General features: G+C 35.4%; 2 protein-coding genes across 7 annotated transcripts; one reads left to right on the top strand and one right to left on the bottom strand.

The window, feature by feature from the left end:
• Positions 1-1,420: 1,420 nt before the first annotated feature.
• Positions 1,421-13,594, bottom strand: G6PD4 (glucose-6-phosphate dehydrogenase 4). 5 transcript variants are annotated; one of them, XM_020697094.2, is made up of 13 exons: positions 13,398-13,594; positions 10,914-11,175; positions 10,298-10,527; positions 9,384-9,478; positions 8,865-8,979; positions 8,541-8,746; positions 8,328-8,436; positions 8,188-8,228; positions 7,979-8,099; positions 7,694-7,896; positions 7,043-7,243; positions 6,756-6,934; positions 1,421-1,559 (listed from the first exon to the last, which is right to left on the bottom strand). In XM_020697094.2, the coding sequence occupies exons 1-13, from the start codon at positions 13,590-13,592 to the stop codon at positions 1,501-1,503; spliced, it is 2,016 nt and encodes a 671-aa protein (XP_020552753.2). In that variant the 5' UTR covers positions 13,593-13,594; the 3' UTR covers positions 1,421-1,500. The 5 variants fall into 5 exon arrangements, with proteins under 5 accessions (XP_020552753.2, XP_088741843.1, XP_088741844.1 ...); XM_088885717.1 differs by lacking the exon at positions 1,421-1,559 and adding an exon at positions 11,377-11,522 and having other exon boundaries at positions 6,601-6,934; XM_088885718.1 differs by lacking the exon at positions 1,421-1,559 and adding an exon at positions 11,377-11,474 and having other exon boundaries at positions 6,601-6,934.
• A 5,603-nt stretch (positions 13,595-19,197) lies between these two features.
• LOC105172454 (uncharacterized) lies at positions 19,198-22,299 on the top strand. Of its 2 annotated transcripts, XM_011093884.3 has the most exons (5): positions 19,198-19,354; positions 20,100-20,423; positions 20,999-21,103; positions 21,192-21,239; positions 21,913-22,299. In XM_011093884.3, the coding sequence occupies exons 2-5, from the start codon at positions 20,157-20,159 to the stop codon at positions 22,150-22,152; spliced, it is 660 nt and encodes a 219-aa protein (XP_011092186.1). In that variant the 5' UTR covers positions 19,198-19,354; positions 20,100-20,156; the 3' UTR covers positions 22,153-22,299. The 2 variants fall into 2 exon arrangements, with proteins under 2 accessions (XP_011092186.1, XP_020553125.1); XM_020697466.2 differs by lacking the exon at positions 19,198-19,354 and having other exon boundaries at positions 19,382-20,423.
• The last annotated feature ends 2,873 nt before the right edge of the window (positions 22,300-25,172 follow it).

Below are 25,172 nucleotides of genomic sequence, written 5' to 3'. Positions count from 1 at the left end.
GCTTTGCTATTGTTTGAAATTATAGTTAGATATCATACATACCCAATTGCATTTAGAATTTAGTGTTAAAACGTTATCATATGTGTTCTAATAAAATACATTTCTTTAAAGTATTTAAAATATCTTCTACCAAATTGATTACACTTTACATATTATTTATCACTTTAATTTCTTTAGTTGAAAGCTTCGATGACTCTTAAACTTTTACCGAAAGAGTTTAAAGCAATTAGGATCCAAAATATATCCTTTCTCTAATAGAAACAAGTAATTTTTGGATTCATATTTTTATATATAAAAAATAGATTAGGGAAATTTAGTTTGGTCGAGGTTAATGTAGTTTAAATTAACTAAGTTACTGAACGTGGTTGTTAAATTAAAAAGTATTTTGATGGAATTTTTCAGATAAAAAATTCAATGTTTATTTTTCCTGAATTTTTATATAACTATGCGAAGATGCAGACTGCAGAGAGTTGTTTTCACCGGCTACTTGCCTTCTCTCTATACTCGGTATAATTATATTTTGTATGAGCTGTAAGGTCCAAGTCTCATAAATTTTTTGTTGTAAGTTGGAATCCTGTGGGAAGTTTTAATAGTATTCTTTTTTTTATTTGAATTTGTTGGTTGATTTAAAAATATTGATTCATTATATATTAAATATTGTAATGTTAGTTGATTTAAAAATATTGATATATTATGCAAAAAAAAAATTTAAGTATGTAATAGTCACGTGGTCTAAAATTTTCATACTTTTCAATTGAAATTATTGAAACTTTTTCATTTTCGATTTTATGAAAATGAAAATAGATGGTAATTTCAAAATAATCTAATTTCCTTCGAAACTCCAATTTCTTTATGAAATTTTCTTAGGAAACTTTTATTTGTTCTAATTTTTTAGTGTAACATTTATTTCATACTTTAAGCAACAAATATAAAAATTTCTTGTGTCCCGCATAAATATTTCATTTAATGATAGCTAAATTAATATTACGCGGATTTAGTAATGTTATATGCATATACATATATATATATATTGATATAACAAAGATAATTTACAACACATAATAAAAAATAAATACCATAGTTTTATTTAGTTTTAACAGCAACTACATCAAATAATAACTCCAAGAATATAATAACACTACATGAAAATAAATTATTTAGCTGTCATAAATGCATTCACATACTCTCATATAGGAGATCTACCCAATCATGCCCAGGTTCAGATAATCAATTGCATAAATATACCCTGAGTCGAATTTCATATCGGCTTAATACGGTCTAATTGAAGTTTGGTGTCGGTCTCAAGACAGAATTTTAATATGCAAAATGAAGTATTACAGCTCCCATGCTTTGAACACAAGACTGCCAAAAAGTGATTCACTTATTGCATCCTAAGTTTTTGTTGCAAATAAACAAAATATGGAATAATAGTTGTCTATACTTTGTGTAAATCCAATATTCAGTAGCACATACCGGCAAAAGGTGGGAGCTTTGAGATTGTTAGTCGTCCGTCCACTGGACACCATGTTTTGCCCAAAGATAGACAGCTTTGTCTGGACCTCTACTGTTGAGAATGCTACATCCTTGAAGTCTCCAGTACCTGCTGCTTCCTCTGCTGCTGCTACTGCTGCCTTTGCTGATACAGAACTCAGCAAAGAAGATGATGATGAAGTTGCTGATTCCTTTCTGTTCGATGCCGGGTAGAAGCGTGTCATTCATCACACGCTTCTTCTATTTTGTGTTGTATTTGTTGTGTGGCATACACGTCACTTATTTTGTGGATGATTGGTCCACGTCATAGCTGAGTCAGTTAGGTAGTTGTAGACGGTTATGAGTCAGTTGAAGTCTCTGTATTTAATCGCAAGTTCGAACCACATTTGGTGCAATACAGTCTGATATTTTTCAGCTATGAAACAGAGCCTTCTTCTTGCTTTCTTCCCGTCCACACTCAGCAAACTTTTGATGTTTAGTGAGGTTTCTAACATGGTATCAGAGCCTTCTACGTGAAGGTCTCTGGGTTACCTCATTGCAGTGATTGCATACCTTATTGATTTTGATTCAGAATGGCGGATGAAGCAGCCTCGTCGACTATGGGACACAGAACAGGTGAAGCATCGTCTCAGTACGAGAAGGACATGCTTTTCATTCATCCTTCTGAGCATTCGCAGCTGGCGTTAACATCTTCGCCGCTAGATGGTACGAATTTTTTGGTGTGGCAGCGAGCAGTATATGTATCTCTTGGAACGAAAATGAAGCTAGGCTTCATAGACGGTTCGTTCTCAAAACCAGCTCCTGGTTCACTTATTTTTGAGCAGTGGAGGCGTGTCGATTTGATGGTCACTTCATGGCTTTGGAACTCCATGTCGAAGGACATAGTAGAGTCCTTCATGTACTGCAGCACCTCGCGTGAACTTTGGCTAGCAGTGCAGGCGCGATACGGACGAAGCAATGGACCTTTAATATACCAGTTGCAGAGGGAGCTCTCTTCGGTCGCTCAGCAGGATTTGAGCCTTACCGCCTACTTGACAAAGGTCACGAAACTCTGGAATGAGCTTAATTGCTTGGCTCCTCCACCGAGGTGTAAGTGTGGAAGATGTACTTGTGGGATTAATGAGGAGATTGATCAACTTGCTTCACTGACGCAATTAATGCAGTTTCTCATGGGGCTTCATGAGGTTTTTAGCAACGAACGCAGTCAGATTCTCATGCTCGACCCTTTACCAACTGTAGAGAAAGCTTTTTCAATGGTTTATGCTGTTGAACAACAGAGAATGATACACACTTCCATGGAAATGAACACCAATAATGTAGCCTATCAACTATTCTCTAAAGGCAGTAAGAGAGATGATGGAAAATATGCACAAAGACAGCGGATTACTGCAGCAGAAAGACGAACTGTGGTTTGTTCACATTGTCGCAAACCCGGACATGGGCAGGACACTTGCTTCCAGTTGCACGGAATACCTGATTGGTATAAATCGCTCAATGAAAAGAAGAAAAAGGGGAGAGCTTTTACAGCTAATATTGATGTTAAAGATGAAGGAGTGCCGGACAATGCCACGAGAATGATGACTCAATTGATTCAGCTGTTGACAAAGGCGAATGCTCCCTCGGATCCTATCACTAGCCACGCAAACTTTGTACAATTTGAAGAGGAGTTTGCAGGTAATACTGCTAAGCCAACTGGTATTGATTTAAGCTCTTGGATCATTGACACGGGGGCTACCAATCATGTATGTGCGAACATTGCATCTTTTCATTCATTTGCTAAACCTGCTACTCCTCACTTCATCCATTTACCAGATGGTTCGAAAAATGTTGTTACTTATGTGGGCAGTGTTCAATTAAGCGACAAAATCACACTACATAATGTTTTTTTTGTGCCTCAATTTTCTGTCAACCTAATATCTGTCAGCCAACTCTGTACTCACACTTCTTTTCAGCTTCTCTTCACTAAAGAATCATGCTTTTTGCAGGACCAGGACAGTAAGAAAGGCCTGGCCATAGCTCATTTGTTCAAGAACTTATACATTTTCAGACCTCATCCCAGTTTTGCTTCTGCCATGGATAGTGTTGGTAGTGGTCTTGCCATGTCGTGCACACAATCTGACAACCAAACTTTGTGGCATCAACGTCTAGGGCATGCTTCTTTACAAGCTGTCAAACACATCAAAAATATTGTCTTTAGTGTTGATAATGATAAAACTCCTTGTGATGTTTGTCATAAAGCTATGCAATCTCGTGTACCTTTTCCCGTTAGCTCCTCTTATTCTAATACACCTTTTGAACTAGTGCATATGGATTTATGGGGACCGTATGCTGCTTCTAATCTGTTGGGGGGTACATACGTTTTAACATTACTTGATGATTATTCACGGTGTCTTTGGACCTTCATCCTTAGACAAAAATCCCAAGTCCCTGTTACCTTGAAGCATTTCTGTTCTCTAATCTCTAACCAGTTTAAGCGTTCCATTAAAACCTTAAGGTCTGACAATGGTTCGGAGTTCTTTAATCACGACTGTCAAACTCTTTGTTCTGATTTAGGAATCATTCATCAGTCTTCCTGCACATACACTCCTCAGCAAAATGGTCGAGTCGAACGAAAACACAGGCATTTGTTGAATGTCGCTCGGGCCTTACTCTTCCAGGCATCTCTTCCCATAAGATTCTGGGGAGACGCCATCCTTACTGCCACATTCTTGATTAATAGAACTCCTAGTAAACTTTTACATTGGAAAACACCTTTTGAATTACTCCATGGACACCTTCCTACATATAACCACTTGCGGGTTTTCGGCTCACTATGTTTTGCTACCAATTTAAATCCTCATAAATCAAAATTCCATCCTAGAGCCTTAAAGTGTGTCTTCATAGGTTATTCGATGCACCAAAAGGCATACAAGTTATTTGATTTAGACTCACGTTCTGTTTTGTTTTCCAGGGATGTCCAATTCTACGAAGGAGTGTTCCCTTTCTCGCAGAACGTTTCCTCCTCTAATCCCTCGCCTCCGTTGCCTCTAGTTTCACTAGACGTTGATGCGGTTTCGTCTCCTTCCTCCTTGTTCTCTCCTCAGCCTGTTGTGTCTCAGTCCCCTTATTCACAGCGTGTGTCTCCACTACCATCTATAGACGCCTCCACTCGTGCTATTTCCCCTGTTCCTCGTCGTTCAAATAGAATTTCTCGAAAGCCAATTTGGCTTGAGGATTTTGTTTCTACTGTCACTAACTCTTGCATCATTCATCCATGTAATGCCGCATATACATCCTTTGTAGCATCTATGTCAGTTTTGCAGGAGCCTAAGTCGTATCAAGAGGCGATGCAGCATCAAGAGTGGCTCGATGCAATGAAAGCTGAAATCACTGCTTTGGAGAACAACCATACATGGTCTCTTGTTCCTCTACCAGCTGGAAAGAGACCGATTGGGTGCAAGTGGGTGTATAAAACGAAGTTGCGGGCAGATGGTTCGGTGGAAAGATACAAAGCTCGCCTGGTGGCGAAGGGTTTTTCACAGATAGCCGGGGTGGATTATACGGACAATTTCTCTCCTGTTGCAAAACCGGTCACAGTGCGCGTACTTCTCGCTGTAGCAGCTGCTTATGGGTGGCCCTTGCAGCAGATGGACGTGAATAATGCATTTTTGCACGGCTACTTGGAGGAGGATTTGTATATGCAACCACCGGAAGGATACTCTGTTCAACCTGGCCTTGTTTGCAAGTTGGAGCGTTCCCTCTATGGCTTGAAGCAAGCCTCTCGACAGTGGAACGTCGAGCTCACTCTTAAGCTTACAGACTTTGGTTTTTCTCAGTCGGCCTATGATCATTGCCTCTTCACCAAGATGACGGATAGTGGGCTAGTGGCTCTTCTAGTTTATGTTGACGACATCGTGGTTACAGCCCCATCCTTGGAGCTTATTCAATCTGTCAAGACCTATCTACATTCACTCTTCACCATCAAAGATCTTGGTGACGCACGTTATTTTCTGGGGCTCGAAATTGCTCGCAATTCTGATGGTCTTTATCTTGCTCAGACCAAATACGTTCACGATATCGTTCGTGATACTGGGATGATGTCTGCGAAGTCTGCGAGCACTCCTCTTCCGTTTGGCCTTACACTTAGTGGTGACTGTGGTGCTCTACTTCCACAACCGGATCAGTATCGACGACTCATTGGCCGATTATTGTATTTGGGTTTCACCCGTCCTGACATATCGCACTCGGTACAACAGCTTAGCCAATTTCTGAATCATCCGTGTGTTGCTCATTGGAAGGCCGCGCTACATGTTGTTCGTTACCTTAAGGGAGAGCCATCCAAAGGGCTGTTTTTTCCTGCTACATGTTCTTTTGATTTGACGGCTTATTGCGATGCCGATTGGGCGTCTTGCACTGACTCACGACGCTCGCTCACAGGCTATTGCATTTTCTTGGGAGATGCCTTGGTGTCTTGGAAGACAAAGAAACAGTCCACAGTTTCACGTTCCACCGCCGAAGCAGAATATCGAAGTATGGCGTCGACAGTTTGTGAGCTTAAGTGGCTTTCCTATTTGTTGTCTGATTTTGGTATCAAATTATCTCTTCCTGTGCGCTTGTTCTGTGATAATCAAGCGGCTTTACATATCATGGCCAACCCCGTTTTCCATGAGCGTACGAAGCACATTGAGATTGATTGCCATGTAGTTCGCACTGCGTACAAAGATGGATTCTTAGCTCCTTTGCACATTCGTAGTTCTTTGCAGCTGGCTGACCTTTTTACTAAGTCATTGTCTCTGAAGTCTTTCGCATTCCTACTCGGCAAGTTGGGTCTTGTTGCGTTGCACCCTCGTCCCACTTGTGGGGGGGCTGTTGAGAATGCTACATCCTTGAAGTCTCCAGTACCTGCTGCTTCCTCTGCTGCTGCTACTGCTGCCTTTGCTGATACAGAACTCAGCAAAGAAGATGATGATGAAGTTGCTGATTCCTTTCTGTTCGATGCCGGGTAGAAGCGTGTCATTCATCACACGCTTCTTCTATTTTGTGTTGTATTTGTTGTGTGGCATACACGTCACTTATTTTGTGGATGATTGGTCCACGTCATAGCTGAGTCAGTTAGGTAGTTGTAGACGGTTATGAGTCAGTTGAAGTCTCTGTATTTAATCGCAAGTTCGAACCACATTTGGTGCAATACAGTCTGATATTTTTCAGCTATGAAACAGAGCCTTCTTCTTGCTTTCTTCCCGTCCACACTCAGCAAACTTTTGATGTTTAGTGAGGTTTCTAACATCTACCTCCCTGTTCATATCGTTCGGGTACGAAGTTGTTGTTGTCAATTGCGTTCAGAACTGGAGCTAAGATATTCCATGCAGCTGCGACCTCATCGCTTCTCATGAATAAATGGTTGTCTCCGTCTATGACGTCATGAAGAAGTTGCTCGTAAGAGTCGGGTACCTCTATATCGTACCTGGCAAATACAGATGAACATAAAAAATAAGCAAAACAAGATCTTTTGTATCACAGTTATATAGTATCTTATAAGGAGAAAAGGGTTCAAAGAGATTAAATAGCTTACTTATCCTTATAAAACAAATTCAATTCAGAAGCATCCAAGTAGATGCCTAATCCGGGAATTTTGTTGTTGACTCTGACCAGAATTGCTTCATCAGGCACATCTCGTAATACCAGCTCGTTGTTGGTAAGATCAGAATTATGTCCGATATGTGCAAGGTAAAGATTCCCTGGAACATGGTGAAATTGAATGCGAATTTCGACTCTGCATCCCCATGGCTAACATCATTAGAATGCAGACAATTACAACTTACTATTTTGAATGACATTTCTAGCATTCAAGAAAACAACACACACTGTAGTGTTACAGGAAGGTAGTCTTTACTGAAAACCAAGTGTACTCAAAGTTATCTATCATACTAAGCTGGAGAAGGGATGGGTGAGCAGTGTACTGGACAAGGCCCAGAAAAAGGGACATTTTGTGATCAACTGCAGAAACCTGACAGAAAATATTTGACCCATTATCACTTTGCAAAGTGTATATAAAAAGGCATCCAATATCTAACATACTTCAATTTCACTTACGACGTTCACCACTTTCTTGATTATGATTAATAATGAAGATGCACAACCAAATGATAATCTAGTGCAGCCTACATACAATGGCATCTATGATGAGTGAATGAAACATCACAAAGCAAAATGATGATACTACCTGTGTTTATTAAGTCCCCTGCCTACTTTAATTAGAAATGGAACACCATCCCACCGTGCGTTGTCAATGTATAAAGCAGTTGCGAAGTATGTCGGCATCATTTTGCCAAATTTAGCAGCACCCTTGCTTCCAGATGCAGGTGTGCAATACCCAAGGATAACATCACTAGTTTCCAACTTCCGAATTGATCTTAAAAGTTTGACCTGGGGAGAGACTTCTACTCGTCAACCAAGAAAAAATGGTCCAGGAGTTATATGAAATGCATATATACACAGAGTGATATACCTTTTCATTTCGAACATCTTCGCCATCAAGAGTTACAGGAGGTTCCATAGCAAGCAACGCGATGGTTTGGAATATGTGGCTGTGGACAACATCACCTATAATTCCGGAGCTATTTAAATACCTAAAGTATTATGAATACAACAGCGTCAACTGGATTATTTGTAGGTCAAGGAAATATAGATTGTACATATATGATACAATTTTTTTACCCATCAGGTGTCTTTAGGCCTAAATCCTCCGACAGGATGACCTGAATATATTACAAATGGAACTCAAGGCATAGAATGTAAAAGCAAAGAAGTAAAGGAAAGGTCCATGCAACATCAACAGGAACACAGAATACTATTACCTGTACATTGCGTATGTAATTCCGATTCCATAATGGCATAAACACTAGGTTAGAGAACCTTAGAACAGCAAGATTTTCAATGGTGTTCCTCCCTAAAAGATGATCTATTCTGAAAATAAAGATTGTAGGGGTATTCAATGAAAGTGATACCATTGTCAGTAATCAAATAAGTTTTGGGTTACCCTTATGAATATGGAGTAAAACTTGGTTCACCTATACAACTGATTCTCCTTGAATTTCAGAAGAAGAGAACGAGTCAGCTGTTGAGAGGATTGTAAATCAGAACCAAAGGGCTTCTCTGTTATTATACGATTCCAACCCTTCTGGCTTTGACCGTTATCAGCAAGAGATGATGCAACATCCAGCAATGCCTCCTGGGGCACAGAAAGGTAGAATATTCTGTTTGCTCCAAACTCTCCCTGAGGTAGTAAGCTGTTGAGGTCAAATATCAAGAAAATCCAAGAGTACATTATGTGAAAGTATGGACAACCGGAATCAGAAAGCTAACTCCTATTATCTTTGACAATGGCATTGTACCTCCACTCTTTCCATTCGAGCTCTAAGCTTCAACATTCCTTCTCCGTTGTCATATCCTCCATTGAGATAATACGTTCTTCTCATAAAAGCTTCCATTTTTTCATTGCAGTTTTCCCTGTAGTTGTAGATAAAGTGACATTTCAAGATTCACATATACATTCCATTCCAGTACAAGGCAGACCTCCATTAAAAACTCAAAAGACATTCTTATTACAAATAATTAACAGTCTAATAATGCTGCCACTTTAGAGTATAGGGATTCTTTATGCGAGTAAATAACAATGTTGGACTGTAAGCAACAGAACACCTATATGGTCTTATGTGAAATAATTTCCTGGAGAAACGGTATTACTTTAACAATGTCAGCGGGAAGAACAAGAAGGCACCAAATGGTTTCACATATAGAAGATAAAAGGTATACTTTCCCATTTCAAGCCACTTCTGATTAAGAATTTGGGATGAGGTCACAATGAAGGAACAAGGAAATCACAAGTATTTGGTATGAAAAGGAGAACATACTGCTGATCAATCCGACATGTTAAAGTTGATGCTATCATGGATCGAAAGTCGTCATCAGTTAAATTTTTCCTTGAATATCCAAATATACCAACATTCTGCAGCAAAAGAGCTAAATCAAATGTTTTGCTTACCAACGGAAAGTGCATAAATTGTACGACAAGAACATGATATGCTTCAAGATGCTAAGATTTGAAGTGTTTTAACCTAGAATGACGTTCTGCCCCTAATCCTATTTCCTTAGTCCCTCCACAGTTTTAATCCGCTTACTTTAACCATGTCTTCATTTTAACTTTTATGCATAGCAATTCAGAATAGCCATAAATCTTCAAAAGACACAATGTCGGTATGTGTAACTATAATGGGGTGCAAGTACATTCTTTAACAGGTGGAAGAAGAAAACTGTCAGCACGGAGCTGAACATTTTCTTCTTGGAAGTCTAAAAGAAGAGATAAAATGAAGTTGAATCTCCTTTTTCTCGTGTCTCAGACCATTAAAGACCCCGATGGCACCAAAGTAACGATTAGTTTAATTTTCTAATATAAAAGGTCCTAGAAATGGTAGATTTATGTGCTCTTCTTTCAAACAATCTATAGAAAAAAGAAATGATGCGGGAAGTCAATAATTTATCATTAGATGTTTTAATGTTCTTATTTCCCAGCTACGGAAACATAGGAAAGAATAGAACTGAAAAGATGAACGATTAAGAACTTCCCTTGACTTTCATGTGAAAATACAATTTGAAGGTATAATGAATATTGTCAAAATCATACTAATATAAATAAATAGACATGATATAATGTGAGAAAATTTACAGATGTGGTTTAAACTGGAGCATATAGTGAAAGGCGTTCCTGCCATACGAATGCATGAAAAAATTAACAAAAGTGAAATATAACATAGTTCAACAGAGCTACCTCCGGAAGAAAGCCACTGTAGTACAAAGCAAATAGTGCTGGAAAGATTTTCCTCCTTGCTAGTTCACCAGTAGCCCCAATAATAGCAATGCTAAGAAATGGTGGTCTACCCTGAGGAGTGATACCTAAGGCTTGAGTTTGTAGGGCCGGTGTCTCAATTCTTCTGGACTTGTCAAACTGATTTGGTGAAGAATTATCCTCATGCTGAGTTTTGGAAGATGATGAGGATTCTGCAACAACATACATTTCAGTAGCAACAAAGTTGAGAATTGAATTTGATAGAATTATCTTCTGGCTAAAATTTGGTTGTTTGCCTCTTTCAACAGAATCTGCACTGATTCACCAATTCTTAGGTCACCTATACTGTACAAAATGATTTACTTAATCTGAAAGATTTACAAAGCCATGGAAACCTCAGACAATATGAAATTTGAGTTAGCTAGCAATTGCCTTTCAGTTCCAAGATGCTAAATCACAAAACAGTACAACTTATCTTAAGTTGGCAAATACCAGGTTCCCCCAGTCAATTTAATTACAAGGATCACCTGACAAACGGGCACATGTCTTTAATACTCATAATTCATTCAACTAGAAGCCTAAATTTGACAGTGCTAACCATTTGATACAGTGACTGCTGACAACTGTTGGAGATTTTGTCTTCCATGATGTGCTTCTGAATGGTCAAGTAACTGATCTTTCTCTTCTATTTGCAGCATCTTAAATTCATTTTTCTCATCATGTTTTCTCTTGGGCCCTTGAAAATTCAGATTTTGAAGCATCCGAAGTTTTAAATCTTTAAAGTTCCTGCAAATCCACCAGGTACTTCCACAGGACAAAGGACGATGGTGAACAGCTAAAGTTATGAAACTTTCTGCCACCTACAAACCACATGTCGAAAGGGTTACTTCTTGGTTCTGTCCCAAACTACATGTTAGGTACAACCTTCTAGAAATTAAAAACTCCATAGTCATTCCTTGTTCTCTTTATTCAATTCCAAAACATAGCCTACCAATTATCTCCATGTTTCCAAATAAAATCTAGCAAGTATTCCACAATAACAGCCAAAAGGCAAATATTACCTGCTCCAAAATGAAGTGGTTAATAATAATTTTCCATTCAGTTGCATGCTGCTTATCCTCAACAAATTCCACTCACCCCTTTAATTTCTTCACTTCCACTGTTCCACAATTTTAATTTGAGTGTCCAAGTATCCAGAAGAGGCATACTAGCTCCAGGGTACAAATTATGTATTGTCAAAATCAGACAAAATCCAAGAGTTATCATTTGAGAGTTGTGTAGCTCCTAATAAGAGGTTACGAATTAACTATCATAAAATGAAGAGCAAGAAATTTAACTCCAACTGCTATCACAATAAACTGGCAACTAAAGAACTTGAATCCTTAACTTACTTGGGAAACACAGTGCTCATGACTTAATCAGATTTGAGGCTTTTGTTGCTTCCCAGGACCGATTTTTTAGTTCTCACTCATCACACTTCATTGTCATCATGCGTTGAAACTCACCCTCACATTGGGAATTTGGGATCAAAGTTTAAATCCCAGCATTCTAATACTTCTGTTAAAACATGTTGTTCACTTGTTCTTATATTTCTTTCAAATTCTTCTAGTAAGTTAATTGAATTATTTAACTAAAATCACATCAATTTTAGTTCCAAGTATTTTTTGAACTCAATGCTTATAAAACGCGAAGAAAGACAATGAATTACCTTTGTCACAACCATTAGAAATTTTCTACACATCTACTTCTTTCTGAATTGAGCTAAGGCAGACAAATTGCAGATAAACACATACTGAGAATTGCACATAGTTCCCATACAAAAAGATTATTGTGATTTAGCGCAGTAATTAATCTCAATACTAATCCATATGAACTTTTAGTGGTTTCTATCATTTTAAGCTTGGCACATTCCAGCTCCAGTATCTGCTCTAAGCTAGCTTCCCAGATGTTGACTCTCAACAGGGATTAGGCTACTTTGGAATCACACTTCTTCCGTGGTCTCAACAATAGTTTGAGTATAATTTGGTTTATTCTCTGGATGACAAAATCAGGGTCTGTGATTATATGTTTCTGGGAAAACACAGAACCAAACTCATACCAATGGGCAATGGTATTCCTCTGAGAAGTATAAGTGTGCATCTTGTAACTCAAGGATTAAATACAATATACCCCCTTGTGTTAATGGAAAAGTGCAAAAAAGCCCTCGGAAAATAACAAAGTGCAATTCACCCCTTGTGATTTAAAAAAATGCACTTTGTTTTTTCAGGGGCTTTTTTGCATTTTTCCATTAATACAGCAGGTATTGCATTTAACCCTGTAACTCAATGCTGCATCCCTGACTGCATACATGAACTTTTTTTAAGTTAATACAAAAGGATAGGATACTTATACATGCATTAGCATGGAAATGACCCGAAAGTGCGCACCGGATATTGCAAGGAGGAACAGGATACATGTGAACATTTACTGAGGCCAAAAAGCAATCGTATAGGAAAAATCTTTCATGAAGGGGTGCATCTGAAATAATTGTCTTGCAAACTTAGTCTATTGAACTGCTTTAGCTCAAGAGGTAAAACTTCATCGTTCTGTAAGTGTGCATCAGAGACATTTTGCTTGTTAAATCTACGTAGCATATGTTTCTTTCACTGATACATATACATTGAAAAGAGCCTCTTTACAAATTACATTCCCACTCAGAAATAAATATGTCTAGCCACATAGATAACCAAGCATTACATAGCATCATTTTCAAATAAACCTAAAAACTACAACCTTTTCGCCAAATTCATGTTAGAAATTTCATGTGCTGTCTTTATCAACTTTTTAAATAATTCAAGCTATAACTTCCAATTCACCTCTATATAAGTTGACCATAATGCAAAAGATTCGCTTTCAATAAGCAACATGTAAACTCAAAGTTCAACTCATCCAGTGAAATCAAATTTTCCTTTTCCTAAAAGCAAATGATAAGCATTTTTTTCCGATTTCCGGTGGCGATTTAAATAAATACAACGATGATCAACACTAATCATAATGATAACAAGTTAAAAAATATTTCCGAAAAAGCTGGATACAAACTTACAGGAAGACGAGGAGCTGCAGAGACGGCCATTTCCGAAAGAACGGAAGGGTGCTGAAAAGACAACGAGAGTGACGCCATTTCCTCCGACGAAAACTTCAGTGATTCGTTTGCATATACAGTATCTGTCAAATTCTCCTCTCTCTCTCTCTCTCTCTCCGCAGGGTTTTGATCGGGGTTTTTGAAATGTCGGGACATAACCTGGAGAGTTGGTCCTCACTTAAGCTTAAAGGAATTACGTTTCTACCCCACAATTATAGCTTAATTCAAATTTACCCCCTTAACTACGAAAATATTGTCACAATTAGAATTTGAGGATTTTTGGTTGTTAATGTTACTTTTAAAGATAAATATTGGAAGATGACCAAACAAAGACCCTAAAAAAAGAAAGACCAAAATGGTGAAAAAAAACATTTATATGCAGAGGCTTTTTGGTCTTAGCAAATATATATACATATATATAAAGTCAAATTCATCGAGGTAGGGAGCTTTTTTTTTTTTTTAATATGTAAAAGATAAATTACGATGAATTTTTTTAAAGTTTGATGCAATTATGAATATTTTCTAGTTGTTTGAAAAGTTATCAGTACTTTTTGATTTTAATGGTCGTTCAACAAATAGTTCGATCTGTTAGTCTTTGTAGGTGAACTGACAAAAAATAACATCACAGATTAAGCATTATAATTTTACTTGTTTTTTAAAGTTGTATGAACTTTTTAAGGATTAAGTAGTTTTTTTTTTTATAATTTTTCAAATCTTTCGTCCATTTCCGTCCGATTTGCTGACAAATTTTTGTTTAAAAAAAATACAGTGTGGGCAGATTTGATAATTTCAGGGCTCTATTCAAAAATTACATTATTTTATCAAATATCATGAGGTATTTGTATTTTTTTTTAATAATGATGTGGTATTTATAACTATGCCAGACATCAGGAGCATTTGTTTTAATATATTTTTATGAGTACCGAGGTCCACGACACTACAAAAGTTGAAGTATCTTCACAGAATTCTAAGATAAAGGGGGGTCTAATATGCAAAGAGATGTTAGCACTTTGATTCTTTTGTTTTATAAAGAAAAAAGGTCTATGATTGCCTTTTTACATCATTTACTACTGGCAAATTGAGGGAGAAAGAGAGAGCGAAATTCTCAAATGAATGGATGGATCCCAAGGGCAATTGATTGAACCACTATTGGGCTGACCGTATGAAGGTGGTTACAAACACACAACACTTAACCCCATCGGTGTAACAGTGGAAAAGGGCAACATTCTCAAAGTAGGAGATGTGCTCCTATGGATCTTTGGTTCAGTCGTACTCCAACAGGTTAGGCTCCATCCAATTGTGGGGGTTCATCTGCTAGGATTTCTTCACTAAAGGGGATGCCTTGTTGCTCCTCCGAGGGCGCTTCCACGATTTGGTACCGGACATCTTGGATGCCTTTTTGCAGGCATTCTAGAACTGCGAGCCACGCTTGTGACACGGAAGTTCAGTCAGTGGGTCAGTGGGTTTGAGGGGTTTTGGGACCATCGCCCCACTAGCGGGGGTTGCCCAATTAGCGGGGGCCAGGGGTGTCCCTGGCACAACCTACAGGGCCTGGATGCTACCAACTGTCTCCACGACCTTCTCCTTGTTCAATGTGTTATTAGGTGTTTCTATTGTTACTCACGTCTTTAACTTTGTGTTCCCACAGAGGACTTCAATGATTCGTTTAAAAAATGCACTGGTCCAATGGATCTGGACAATCGTTCAAGACTTGAGTCGATGCGAATGCAAATCCTAAAGGAGGAACCTGCAAAAAGGTGTTAGCACCCCGACGCCAAAGTTAGTGTTGAATTTGAGATTTAATAAAGCCAACAAATAAATAAATGTGATTGAAAATCGAGATATGTTGAATAAAATTGGTAAAAAATGCAAGAATACGTGATAATGTACTTGTAGAGTGCTTAGAGAATGTTTAGAGTGAGAAAGGTCTCAGGAAGGTGTACTTCGTATGGAGGAGTAAACCTGTATTTATAGGGGATGCCCCTTTTTGTTGGGTGTCTATCCCACTTGAGATTCTTGAGGAAGTTGGTTGGGGGTGGTTGGGATAAGGGATAAATCATTATTATCCATAGTTAGATGTGATTTAGTAGGAGTCCTCTTCAGTCGGGGGTACCTCTCATCCGCAGTAAGTCCTAGCTGCCAGGGAGTCTTGATTTACTTACCTTGTCTTGTGGAACCCCTCGTCTGCAAAGAGTCCCAGCTCTAGGGAGGTCCTACTAGGGCTGATGTGGTCCAAGGTGACTGCTGAAACTTGAGTTGATAAGGTACCACGTGGGAGAGTAGGCTACCTGGTGCGTGGGCCTTTTGGACCGAATGTTTTGACAGACTTTGATTATATTCAAGTTGGGGGATGTCCTGCGCCTCCTCCCTTTACCAATTTGTTCTTTAGGGACACCCGCCAGGGCCGCCTGTCAGGTCCTGTTGAGCCTCCTACAATGCTACGGGCATCTTATTTCTTTCTTCTTGCTGAATCATTTGAACTTTCTTGGACCAATTTATTTTTATACACATAAAAATAATGATTTATATCAAGATAATGCACCCAACAGGTCAAGTACTATTTATTTATTTTCTTCTTCATGGGGGTGCAATGAACAACATTGGATGATTACAACATCGTTTCATGTAGTTGTCATGCCATTATTTTTGCAAAAGAAGGTGGTTGGGCCTAATTATTAAATATGATAAATTATTAAAAGTTCTTCTATAATTTATTATAATTATAAATACATCTTATTATTTAAAAAATACAAATATTTCTTGATTATTAATAATTATTTAACACATATTTTCTATAATGGATTGTTATGAGGGAGTATTTGATAGACGATCATTAATTATAATGAATATTAGAAAAGCCTATTATAATTTATTTTTAAAAATAATGATAAGATCAAGTTGACTAATTATATTTGTTACTGTGTAATATTTTTTTTGTCTCTCATTAGAATACATACTTAAGAAAATGTTTATAATAATTTGATATTTTCTCATGTAAATAAATGTTTAATATAATACGCAAGAAAATTGTCTACACATATAAAATATTACCGCGTTTTGTTCTTATGATAAAAATTTAATTATAGTGGAAAAATTAGATATATCGAGATTTATGATTAATTTGATTGCGTTATTGGTAAAAAATATTATAAAATTGTCGAGTGGCAACCTCACGATCCTAATCGACTATTACAAACGATTGGAGTACGAAACTCCTTAATACAAATCGATATTACAACTTATAATATAATGAACAAATCAAACTATAATAAAACAGATTCTTAACGAATGCGGCTCAGGAAAGCCAGATTTCGGTCACACAAGACCAGTTGTCCAAATCTTAGACCATGATTGCACCACTACCAAGAAATTCGACGGGAAACCTCAAGAAATCACTTAGAAACATTCTGTCACAAAGACCCACAAAGGATGACGAGTTCACTCAGAACCGATTGCGGTGAAAATATGAGAGATTCGAGTTTTTTCTCTTTCAAAAGGGGTCACGAGCCTTTTTATAGGTGTAGAAAATCAATGGGAAAAGAGGAGCCATGGAAACTTTCCCCAAAACCATCATCTTGGTTTTGAGAAAACTTGCATTTCCATGGAAGAATGATAGATTTGCAGAATCAGTGGAGATATGAGGGAGAAGAGAGCAGACGGCGATTTGAGGGTGTGAGAAGGAAATAGAATCAAGTTTAGTTTTAAACAATATGTCAAATTTGGGTCGGGTCAATGGATTAATGGGTCAACCCGTCGGATAGCTTAGGTGGGCCTCCAGGTGGGCTTAAGTGGTTTGGGTCTTGTTTGGGCCATATATATTAACAAAAATATTTATATTTTTTTATCATAATTTAACTCTAATACGAAACAAAAATGTTTTACTTGGAATGCACTATTTTTTTTAAGGTAAAAAGGGTGATTTCTTGAAAATGATTACCCACAGTACTTTTATTTATTTGTTTATATTTTAAGGAAACAAATAAATATTAAATTAAATATTTCATTAATTGAAAATCATTAATAATTTTTCTTTTCTAATTATTTACTAAGAAAATGCAAGTATAAAATTAAATCAGTCATATTTTATCGAGTATGTCTGGTCGAATGGTTGATATTCAAATATTGTATTTAGTCGATTTTCACAATATTTTAATATATTTTTGATGTAAATTGAATTAATTATAATTTATCATAAATTATTTATATAATATTTTTTATAACCTAAATCAGAATAATTTACATATTTATAAGATAATAATAACTAGAATTCCGGGAAAGGTCATAAACTAGATTTATTGATTTTCATATAATCAATTTCTTCAAAAAACCACCATATAAAAATTCTTTTTTTTATTATAATAAATTATTTTTGAATTAAACTTTTTAAAGATTGACCTCTTAATATAGTTGTAAACACGTGAAGAATAATTACTCTCAAAATCATAATTTCCTTGCACAATAACTACTCATGTCATTAAATATTAGAAACAATAATTATTATTTTTAATTAATTATAACGACACTCTTTAAAATTAGATCTAATTGCATAAATACTCCATACTCTTTATAAAATTACAAATACATCTTTTAAAATTGTAGTTACAGTTATAAGTACACCTTTTATTACAAAAACATCCCTTCAACATTGATATATATTATACTAACACCCCTCAAGACGTGTGTCTTAATTTTATAAAAGTTAGAAAATATTTGTGCAATTAAGCTTATTTGCAAGGAATATCGAAACAATTTACTCATTTATTATTATTTAGGGATAATTACACCATCCTCCCCTAATATTTAGTGTAATTATACGTAAACTCTTTATGGTTTATGATATTACATCTAATACCCATGATGTTTAAATCTGTTTAATAAATAAATTCATCCATTAGTTAAAATTCAATCAATTTGCTGATATTAGAATTTTTTTTAATAAAAATTCATATTTATTTTTTATTGACTTATTACTGACTTATTATAGGTCAATAAATCATTCTTTTAACTAAATTACCCTTATACATCTTCACAGGTTAATGCATGTTAAAAGAAACATATCTTCGCCGCTACGAGAATAGAGTAGTGATAAAATATTTATTTATTGTGCAATAAGTCAGTAATAAGTAAATATATGATAAATATGAATTTTAATTTTTTTTTGCTAATATTAAAAAAATTGGTGAATTTTTATTAATGGAAGGATCTATTTCTTTAAACAAAAACAAGGCTAAACTTTATTTATACAATATAAGTTAAATAATTTGTTGAATCCAAATTTTTTATTTTTTTAAAATATAATGGTTGAGATTAATTTATTAGATCTGATGATTATTATTTAATAAAAAAAGATCCAACGGTCATTAAAATAAGAAATAATATATAATAAAAATGACATAACGGTCATATGAAAAAAACAAATTTGACGCCGTTAAGTCAATTTAATAGAAAGGGACAAGTAAGCTACATTTAATAAAATAAATGAGATTTTGTTTTTGGCTTATTTTTAAAACACAATGGGATTTTTAGTTGAATTTTGAAAATAGAAACAAATTTTATGCTATTTAATCCAAAAAGAAACTTAAAAATATTATATATATAATTTTTTAAATTATAAAAAATTTACATGTAATTATATTAAATCAGAAAAGAGTAGCATGTAATTATCCCATTTATCTAATACCAATCTTTGTATTTTTTCATGAAAACAACCCACCAAACCCCCACGTTCTTTAGCCATTTTGCTTTTGTTTCCTATTACTTCTTTTTCCCCCTTTTTTCCTCTCTAAAGTCTAATGTCGTAATCATAAAAGGAATCTCAATCTGTTTTTAGTCTACACCAAAAAATTGACCAACACTAATAAAAGAGTAGAGGTTTGAGCCATTTCTCCTGCTTTTTGCTTCTTCATTTGAGCTTTAAGGTGAGATTGGCAATCAATAAAAACTCAATCTTTGCTCAAAATTCCACGCTATTTACTGATTTTCTTTGGGCCCTTTTTGTTTATGATCCATATTTGGTTTCTTGATTGATTTTCTTGATTATGTGTATTGGGTTTCATGTGGGTTTTAGTTTCAGTTGTATTTTGCTCTAAATTTTGGGGTTCTACAGTCAATTATTGATGTAATCAAGATTTTGGGGTTTGGTTGATTTTGATCATGGTTTCAAAGATGTGGGCTTTTCTTCATTTGTTCTTCAACCTGATCACTGTTTGCTACTGTCTACTGCATTAACTTGCGTTTCCTGTTGTTTGAGTCTTCAGTTTGCCTTAGAACTCTCTGTTGATGTAGAATCTTGTGTTTTGTTCAGCATGATTTGGATGCGATTCAAATTTAACTAGCTTGAGAACCAGTTGTTTTGTTCTTTTTACACCTTATTTTTCACGATTATTGTAGTAGTAGCTGAATTTTACAGTGTCTTTTTTGCAAATTATTGTTAATCGATGGTATGGTATTGAAGTTAATGTAAGCTTTTGTTGATTTTGCATCTAGTTTAGCTGCTATGGTATTGAATATTATTGCTTTTATTGACATAATTCGTAGTGGATTCTGAGAACTGTATGGCTGATGTTTTTCTCATTGTCTGCTGCTGTTTTCTTCTGTGAATGAAGGAAAATGGACATTATAGCTTGATATCATTTTATTCATTGTTTTGTTTTTCTTTCACAGATTTCAAGGTAATCGTTTCAAATATTTCATGCTTTGACGTTGTTGGATTGTCGCTAGATGGGATCCGAAGGGCCTACACCTGCGGTTACCGTCCATGTAACAGGATTTAAAAAGTTTCATGGAGTTGCAGAAAATCCAACTGAGAAAATTGTCAGTAATCTCCAAGATTACATGAATAAAAGGGGTCTACCAAAAGGGCTCGTCCTTGGTAGTTGCACAGTTCTTGAAACTGCAGGACAAGGAGCTATTGTTCCCTTATACCAAACGTTACAATCTGCCGTTAGCAGGGATACTACTGCATCAAATTCAGGCACAGTCATTTGGGTCAGTCTCTCAACTGGGAACTGCCCATTTCCTTTATAACAGAGGACTTGCATTAAGAAGTTGCTTTTCGTGCACTGCGGGTGAAATATTTTGACTTCTGAAGTTTGCTAAATTAGAGTATGTTGATCGGTTGTTTATAGTACCGATCTGCTTGCTTGGGATATACGAGGCTATGTCATGTTTGAAAAAAGTGAAGACTCTTTCAACATCTTTGCAGCTTTTCAAGTTTGTTACTAGAATCCCCATAAAAGAGAAATGTTTGTTACTAGAAAGAGAGGTGGCTGGGTTGATTTTTTAGTTGATTATCACATTCTTGTGGTTTATGATCTATCTTTAAATAAGTGGCATAGGCACATACGACAAACTGAAGCACCTTATTGATCATTTCCCTTTTTTCTTAATTCAATTTCTTCCGTGCATTTATTTTTTCTTAACTGTAATTTGTAAAGTTGGCTAAGCTAGATCTGAACTCGTTATGACAAAACACAACTCGACCTTCATGAAATGTATCGTCTTTCTGCGAGTTATTTGTGATTTCTGAGGTCGGTTTCTCAATAGTGGTATATTGTTATCAGGTTCATTTTGGGGTCAATAGCGGAGCAACAAGATTCGCTATAGAGCATCAAGCTGTCAACGAAGCTACATTCCGTTGCCCTGATGAGATGGGGTGGAAGCCTCAGGTTAGAGGGACCGTTAGGAATTCTCCAAGTCTCATTTCAATATCTGAGGTGTATATAGTTTGATATAATACTGCTATTCTTATTGCAGAAAGTTCCAATTGTTCCAGCAGATGGTGGGATTTCACGATTACGAGAGGTATTCGTTTCATGATTCTTATCTCGACTTTCTTTAGTAATTTACACTAGGCCGACTAATGGCATATGGAAAATTGGTTAACATCACTGAGTTATTGGTCATTTTGGAGCACCGACGCGTATGCTTATCAAGATGTTATCTCATGCTTGTGGGCTGGTGCAAATATTTTCCTCTCTCTCTACTTTATTAAGTGGCAGCTCTAGAGTTAAATACGAAATGTTCAAATTCTTTCCAACTGCTTCCTACACGTTTCAGTTGACCTTTTGCAAGTTCTCCGTCATATTAGCATTAGAGAATGATTAAGACTTCCCCCTTGGAAGGGGAATTTGGCATATGCGAGGAAGAGAGATGGGCAATAAGCATCTCTATATGTCTAGAACTTGCACTCTGTTAGCTATTTCTTCCTGTTTTTGAGGATTGCAATTTCCTACAGAAAGTCTCTCGAAATGCATGATTTTAATTCGATAATAGCTAGTGAAAATAGATTCACCATTTAGAGTTAATTCATCGGTAGGGAAGAAATGGATTAGTACTATGAACCTTATGATGGTTCCCCTTACTTGCATGCTTTGCAAGAGAATAAGAGTCATAGAAGAGCTACTTAAAACTTTGACCGAATACGTTCTCTTTGCAAATATGTCTTATCAGCTTTTCGAATTTCTGATATCTTCAGACTTCCCTTCCTGTTGAGGACGTCACCAAGTCATTGGCAAAAATGGGCTATGAAGTGACGACCTCAGATGATGCTGGCCGGTTCGTCTGCAACTATGTATACTATCATTCGTTGCGTTTTGCGGAGCAGAATGGAGTGAAATCGCTATTTGTACATGTTCCTCTCTTCTTGACGATAGACGAGGAGACGCAAATGCGGTTTGCTGCTTCGTTGTTGGAGGTACTTGCCTCTTTACATTAGCTTGCAACAACTCCTCAAGAAATCTGGATTTCTGAGAGCATATTTGTGTCCGGGTTGAGTTAATGTATGCTAAGAATGATATTCAATGTAATGTAGTGCCTCAATAAACAGTCAACTCTGTGTGAATTATAAAATGCGTTTGTGTTCTTTTGGCTGTTGTTTGCCCCCTCCATCTATAAATAATTTGTAAGGAAAAAAATCGAGAAAAAGCTAATGAGGTCTAATTTAATTAGTGAAGTTGAAGCACATGACTAAGAGGTCATAGTCAAAGTGCACAACGGGTCGGACTGATCGACCTAGGACCAGTACACTATTGTTTATGATAGCCTTGACCAGGCCCGACGCAGGACTAGGCAGTCCTGGATCACTAGATTGTGTCGATTTTAGGTATTGATACTTGGGACCTATTCAGGGCCAACTCGGTTGGGTTGACCAGCCCCTTCTTTTAGTGGGTCAATCTGATCCTAGAGTGTGCATAATTTTTAAAAAATATAGGGCTTTTTTTGTCAATTTTTTTAACGCAGAGAGTTTTAAGCTAAATTATTAAAATACAAGTGGGTTTTATGCAATTTATCATAATTATACATATATAATTTTGATAATTTACGTAGAATCATTATTATCAATTGAAAATTTATGATATAATTATCCATTCTTCAAAAAATGAGAAAGGAAATGAATAAAATGTATTTTTACATAATTAAGATTTTGGATTAATATATTAAACAAGTACTAAAAGACATAAGTTTCTTTTTCAACAATTATTAAAAACTTGAGGGGGTTATATGAATACAGTAGAATATCTATAAATTAATACTCGATAAATTAATAATTTTTTTAAAATTAATAATAATTTTTTTACTTGGGCCTAAGGTCTAATTTAATAAAATAATAATTTTCTGGAAGACCCTTATATGAATTTATTGTCCCTTCACTATTATAAATTAATAATTACATGAAATTACAAATATAACTAAGGACAATTTATTAAAATATGATTTTATTGATGTTTGCTTCTTCTTGAAATTTAAAGATAACCGTATTTCATCTCTAACTTTCCATACTGTATCCAAAAGTTCCAATATTGCGTTCTCATACTGCAACAAAAAATTGCGAAGAGTTGTTGCTGCCATGAGTGCTTCCTTCCGCGTAATTGGTTGCAAAGGCATTTTATTTATGAAGAACAATGTAGGTTCATTGAATCGATAAAAATCTCTTTAAATTAATAAATTATTAATTTATTAATTAATTAATATCTCTTTAAATTAATAAAATTTCATGATCCCGATATTATTAATTTATATAAGTTTTATTGTATTATTTTTTCACAAGGGGTCATTTTGCTTAATAAACCTATCTCAGGTGGCTTGCTCGCAATTTTTTATCATATGTACAGTTGACAAAAAGGGGGAAAAAAAGTTTTTCCAACACAACCAAAATTTTGATAAAATAAAACATTAATTCCAATAAAATAAAATCTTTCTTTTACTAGAGTTTTCAAATTTTAATTTAGGATAAATTACAACGAGCTCCTATAAAATGATATAATCACAAATATTTCCTCATTTGAACAATTACAAATTTCCTCTCGATATTTGATAAAATTATGTAATCCTTTGATAAAGGTTTGTAATTGTCAATTTTGCCGTTGCTGTAATTTTGTTCTTTTTTTTTATAAAATTTATAAAAAAAATCAAAAGAGATGAAAAAATTTAAAAATTTGTAAAAAGAAATACCCACTTACTCCATAATTTTTTTAAAAAATATTTAAAAATAAGTAAAAATTATAAATCCATAGTCAATAAGGGCATTTTGGTCAGTTCACAAAAAAAATTGATGAAAACCTCATGGACACAAACGGACCGGAGTAACTGTTAGACATTCGTTAAAATTATAGAATATTGATAATTTTTTCAAATAGTAAGAGATATTTATAAATATATCAAAATATATAAAAAAAGAAACTCATTGTAAATTATTTTTTAATTTAATAGACAAAGAAATATTTATTAAGTCAACATAAACTGTGATGTATAGGAACAAAATGAAGTGGTAAAGAAAGTGAGAGGAGAGTGAGAGGAGCCGTGCGCCGGCCTTGGCCTGCACAGACCCACGCCTCCTTCCAATCATTCATCCCAACAATTCTTACAAGTATATTAGGCTAAGCCTATCTATGCTTTTTCAGCCGCCTTCCACCACACCACACATCCTTGTCTTCTTTCCCACTAACTCATAACCCTCTCACATTTTAATTTAGTGTCTTTTTCAAGTTTAGTGTATTGCGTAAATTATGACGACTTTTCTAAAATTTATTATAATTATAAATTCAAAAAATTATAAATACTCTTTTGAAATTAATGACCGTCTACGAAATATTCATTCATGACAGTCTATTGTAGGAGGTATTTGTTAGATGGCTGTTAATTTTATGGAGTATTTGTAGTTTTTGGAATAACGATACGTGGTATTTATAATTATGGTAAATTTTGAGAGTGGCGTTGTAATTTACCCTAGTTTATTTCATATTCTTTTCTTTGAATTTTTACTTTTATGACATTAATAATTATTATATATTAGGGTAAATGAGAGTTAAAGATGCCAAGATTTTTGTACTTGAATTATTGATTGTGGATTATTAGTCAAAATACTTATAGTGTTTTTCAATAAAGTTTCTATTCTAGAAAATAGTGGATTTGTATTGAGATTTTTCAGAAATGAATCCGGGATATAAATTACAGAGACGATGAGTAACCAGTTACCTCCCCATTTCTTAATCGTCATATGTACTTTCATTTGGCTATAATTTGATGTTGAATTGGCGGAAAAAAATATAATTTTAATACTGTAAGTACATAGGTGACAGATTTAGTCTTATACGAATTTACTTTGTCAATTTTATCTGTAATTTTAAAAATTTCTCACATTAAGCAAAAAAATGACCAAAATTTGCTAAACTACCGTTATACATTTTCACACGTTAATGCATGTGAGAATATACGTATATCTTCACCCTTAAGGAT

Source organism: Sesamum indicum, linkage group LG10 (genome assembly GCF_026168435.1).
Source record: "Sesamum indicum cultivar Baizhima isolate 11 linkage group LG10, ASM2616843v1, whole genome shotgun sequence".
NCBI classification, from domain to species: domain Eukaryota; kingdom Viridiplantae; phylum Streptophyta; class Magnoliopsida; order Lamiales; family Pedaliaceae; genus Sesamum; species Sesamum indicum.
Note: the sequence above shows the minus strand (reverse complement) of the source record. Positions and strands in the feature narration are given on the sequence as shown.

What these genes read in the sequence shown, in the direction of transcription:
- G6PD4 (XM_020697094.2), bottom strand. Translation starts at nt 13,592, where the DNA reads ATGTCCCGACATTTCAAAAACCCCGATCAAAACCCTGCGGAGAGAGAG. An exon ending in ACATGTCGGATTGATCAGCA is followed by an intron (nt 8,980 to 9,383) that starts GTATGTTCTCCT and finishes CTACAACTACAG; the next exon opens with GGAAAACTGCAATGAAAAAA. An exon ending in ATTACATACGCAATGTACAG is followed by an intron (nt 8,229 to 8,327) that starts GTAATAGTATTC and finishes TAATATATTCAG; the next exon opens with GTCATCCTGTCGGAGGATTT.
- LOC105172454 (XM_011093884.3), top strand. Translation starts at nt 20,157, where the DNA reads ATGGGATCCGAAGGGCCTACACCTGCGGTTACCGTCCATGTAACAGGA. An exon ending in ATTCAGGCACAGTCATTTGG is followed by an intron (nt 20,424 to 20,998) that starts GTCAGTCTCTCA and finishes TATTGTTATCAG; the next exon opens with GTTCATTTTGGGGTCAATAG. An exon ending in AGATGGGGTGGAAGCCTCAG is followed by an intron (nt 21,104 to 21,191) that starts GTTAGAGGGACC and finishes TTCTTATTGCAG; the next exon opens with AAAGTTCCAATTGTTCCAGC.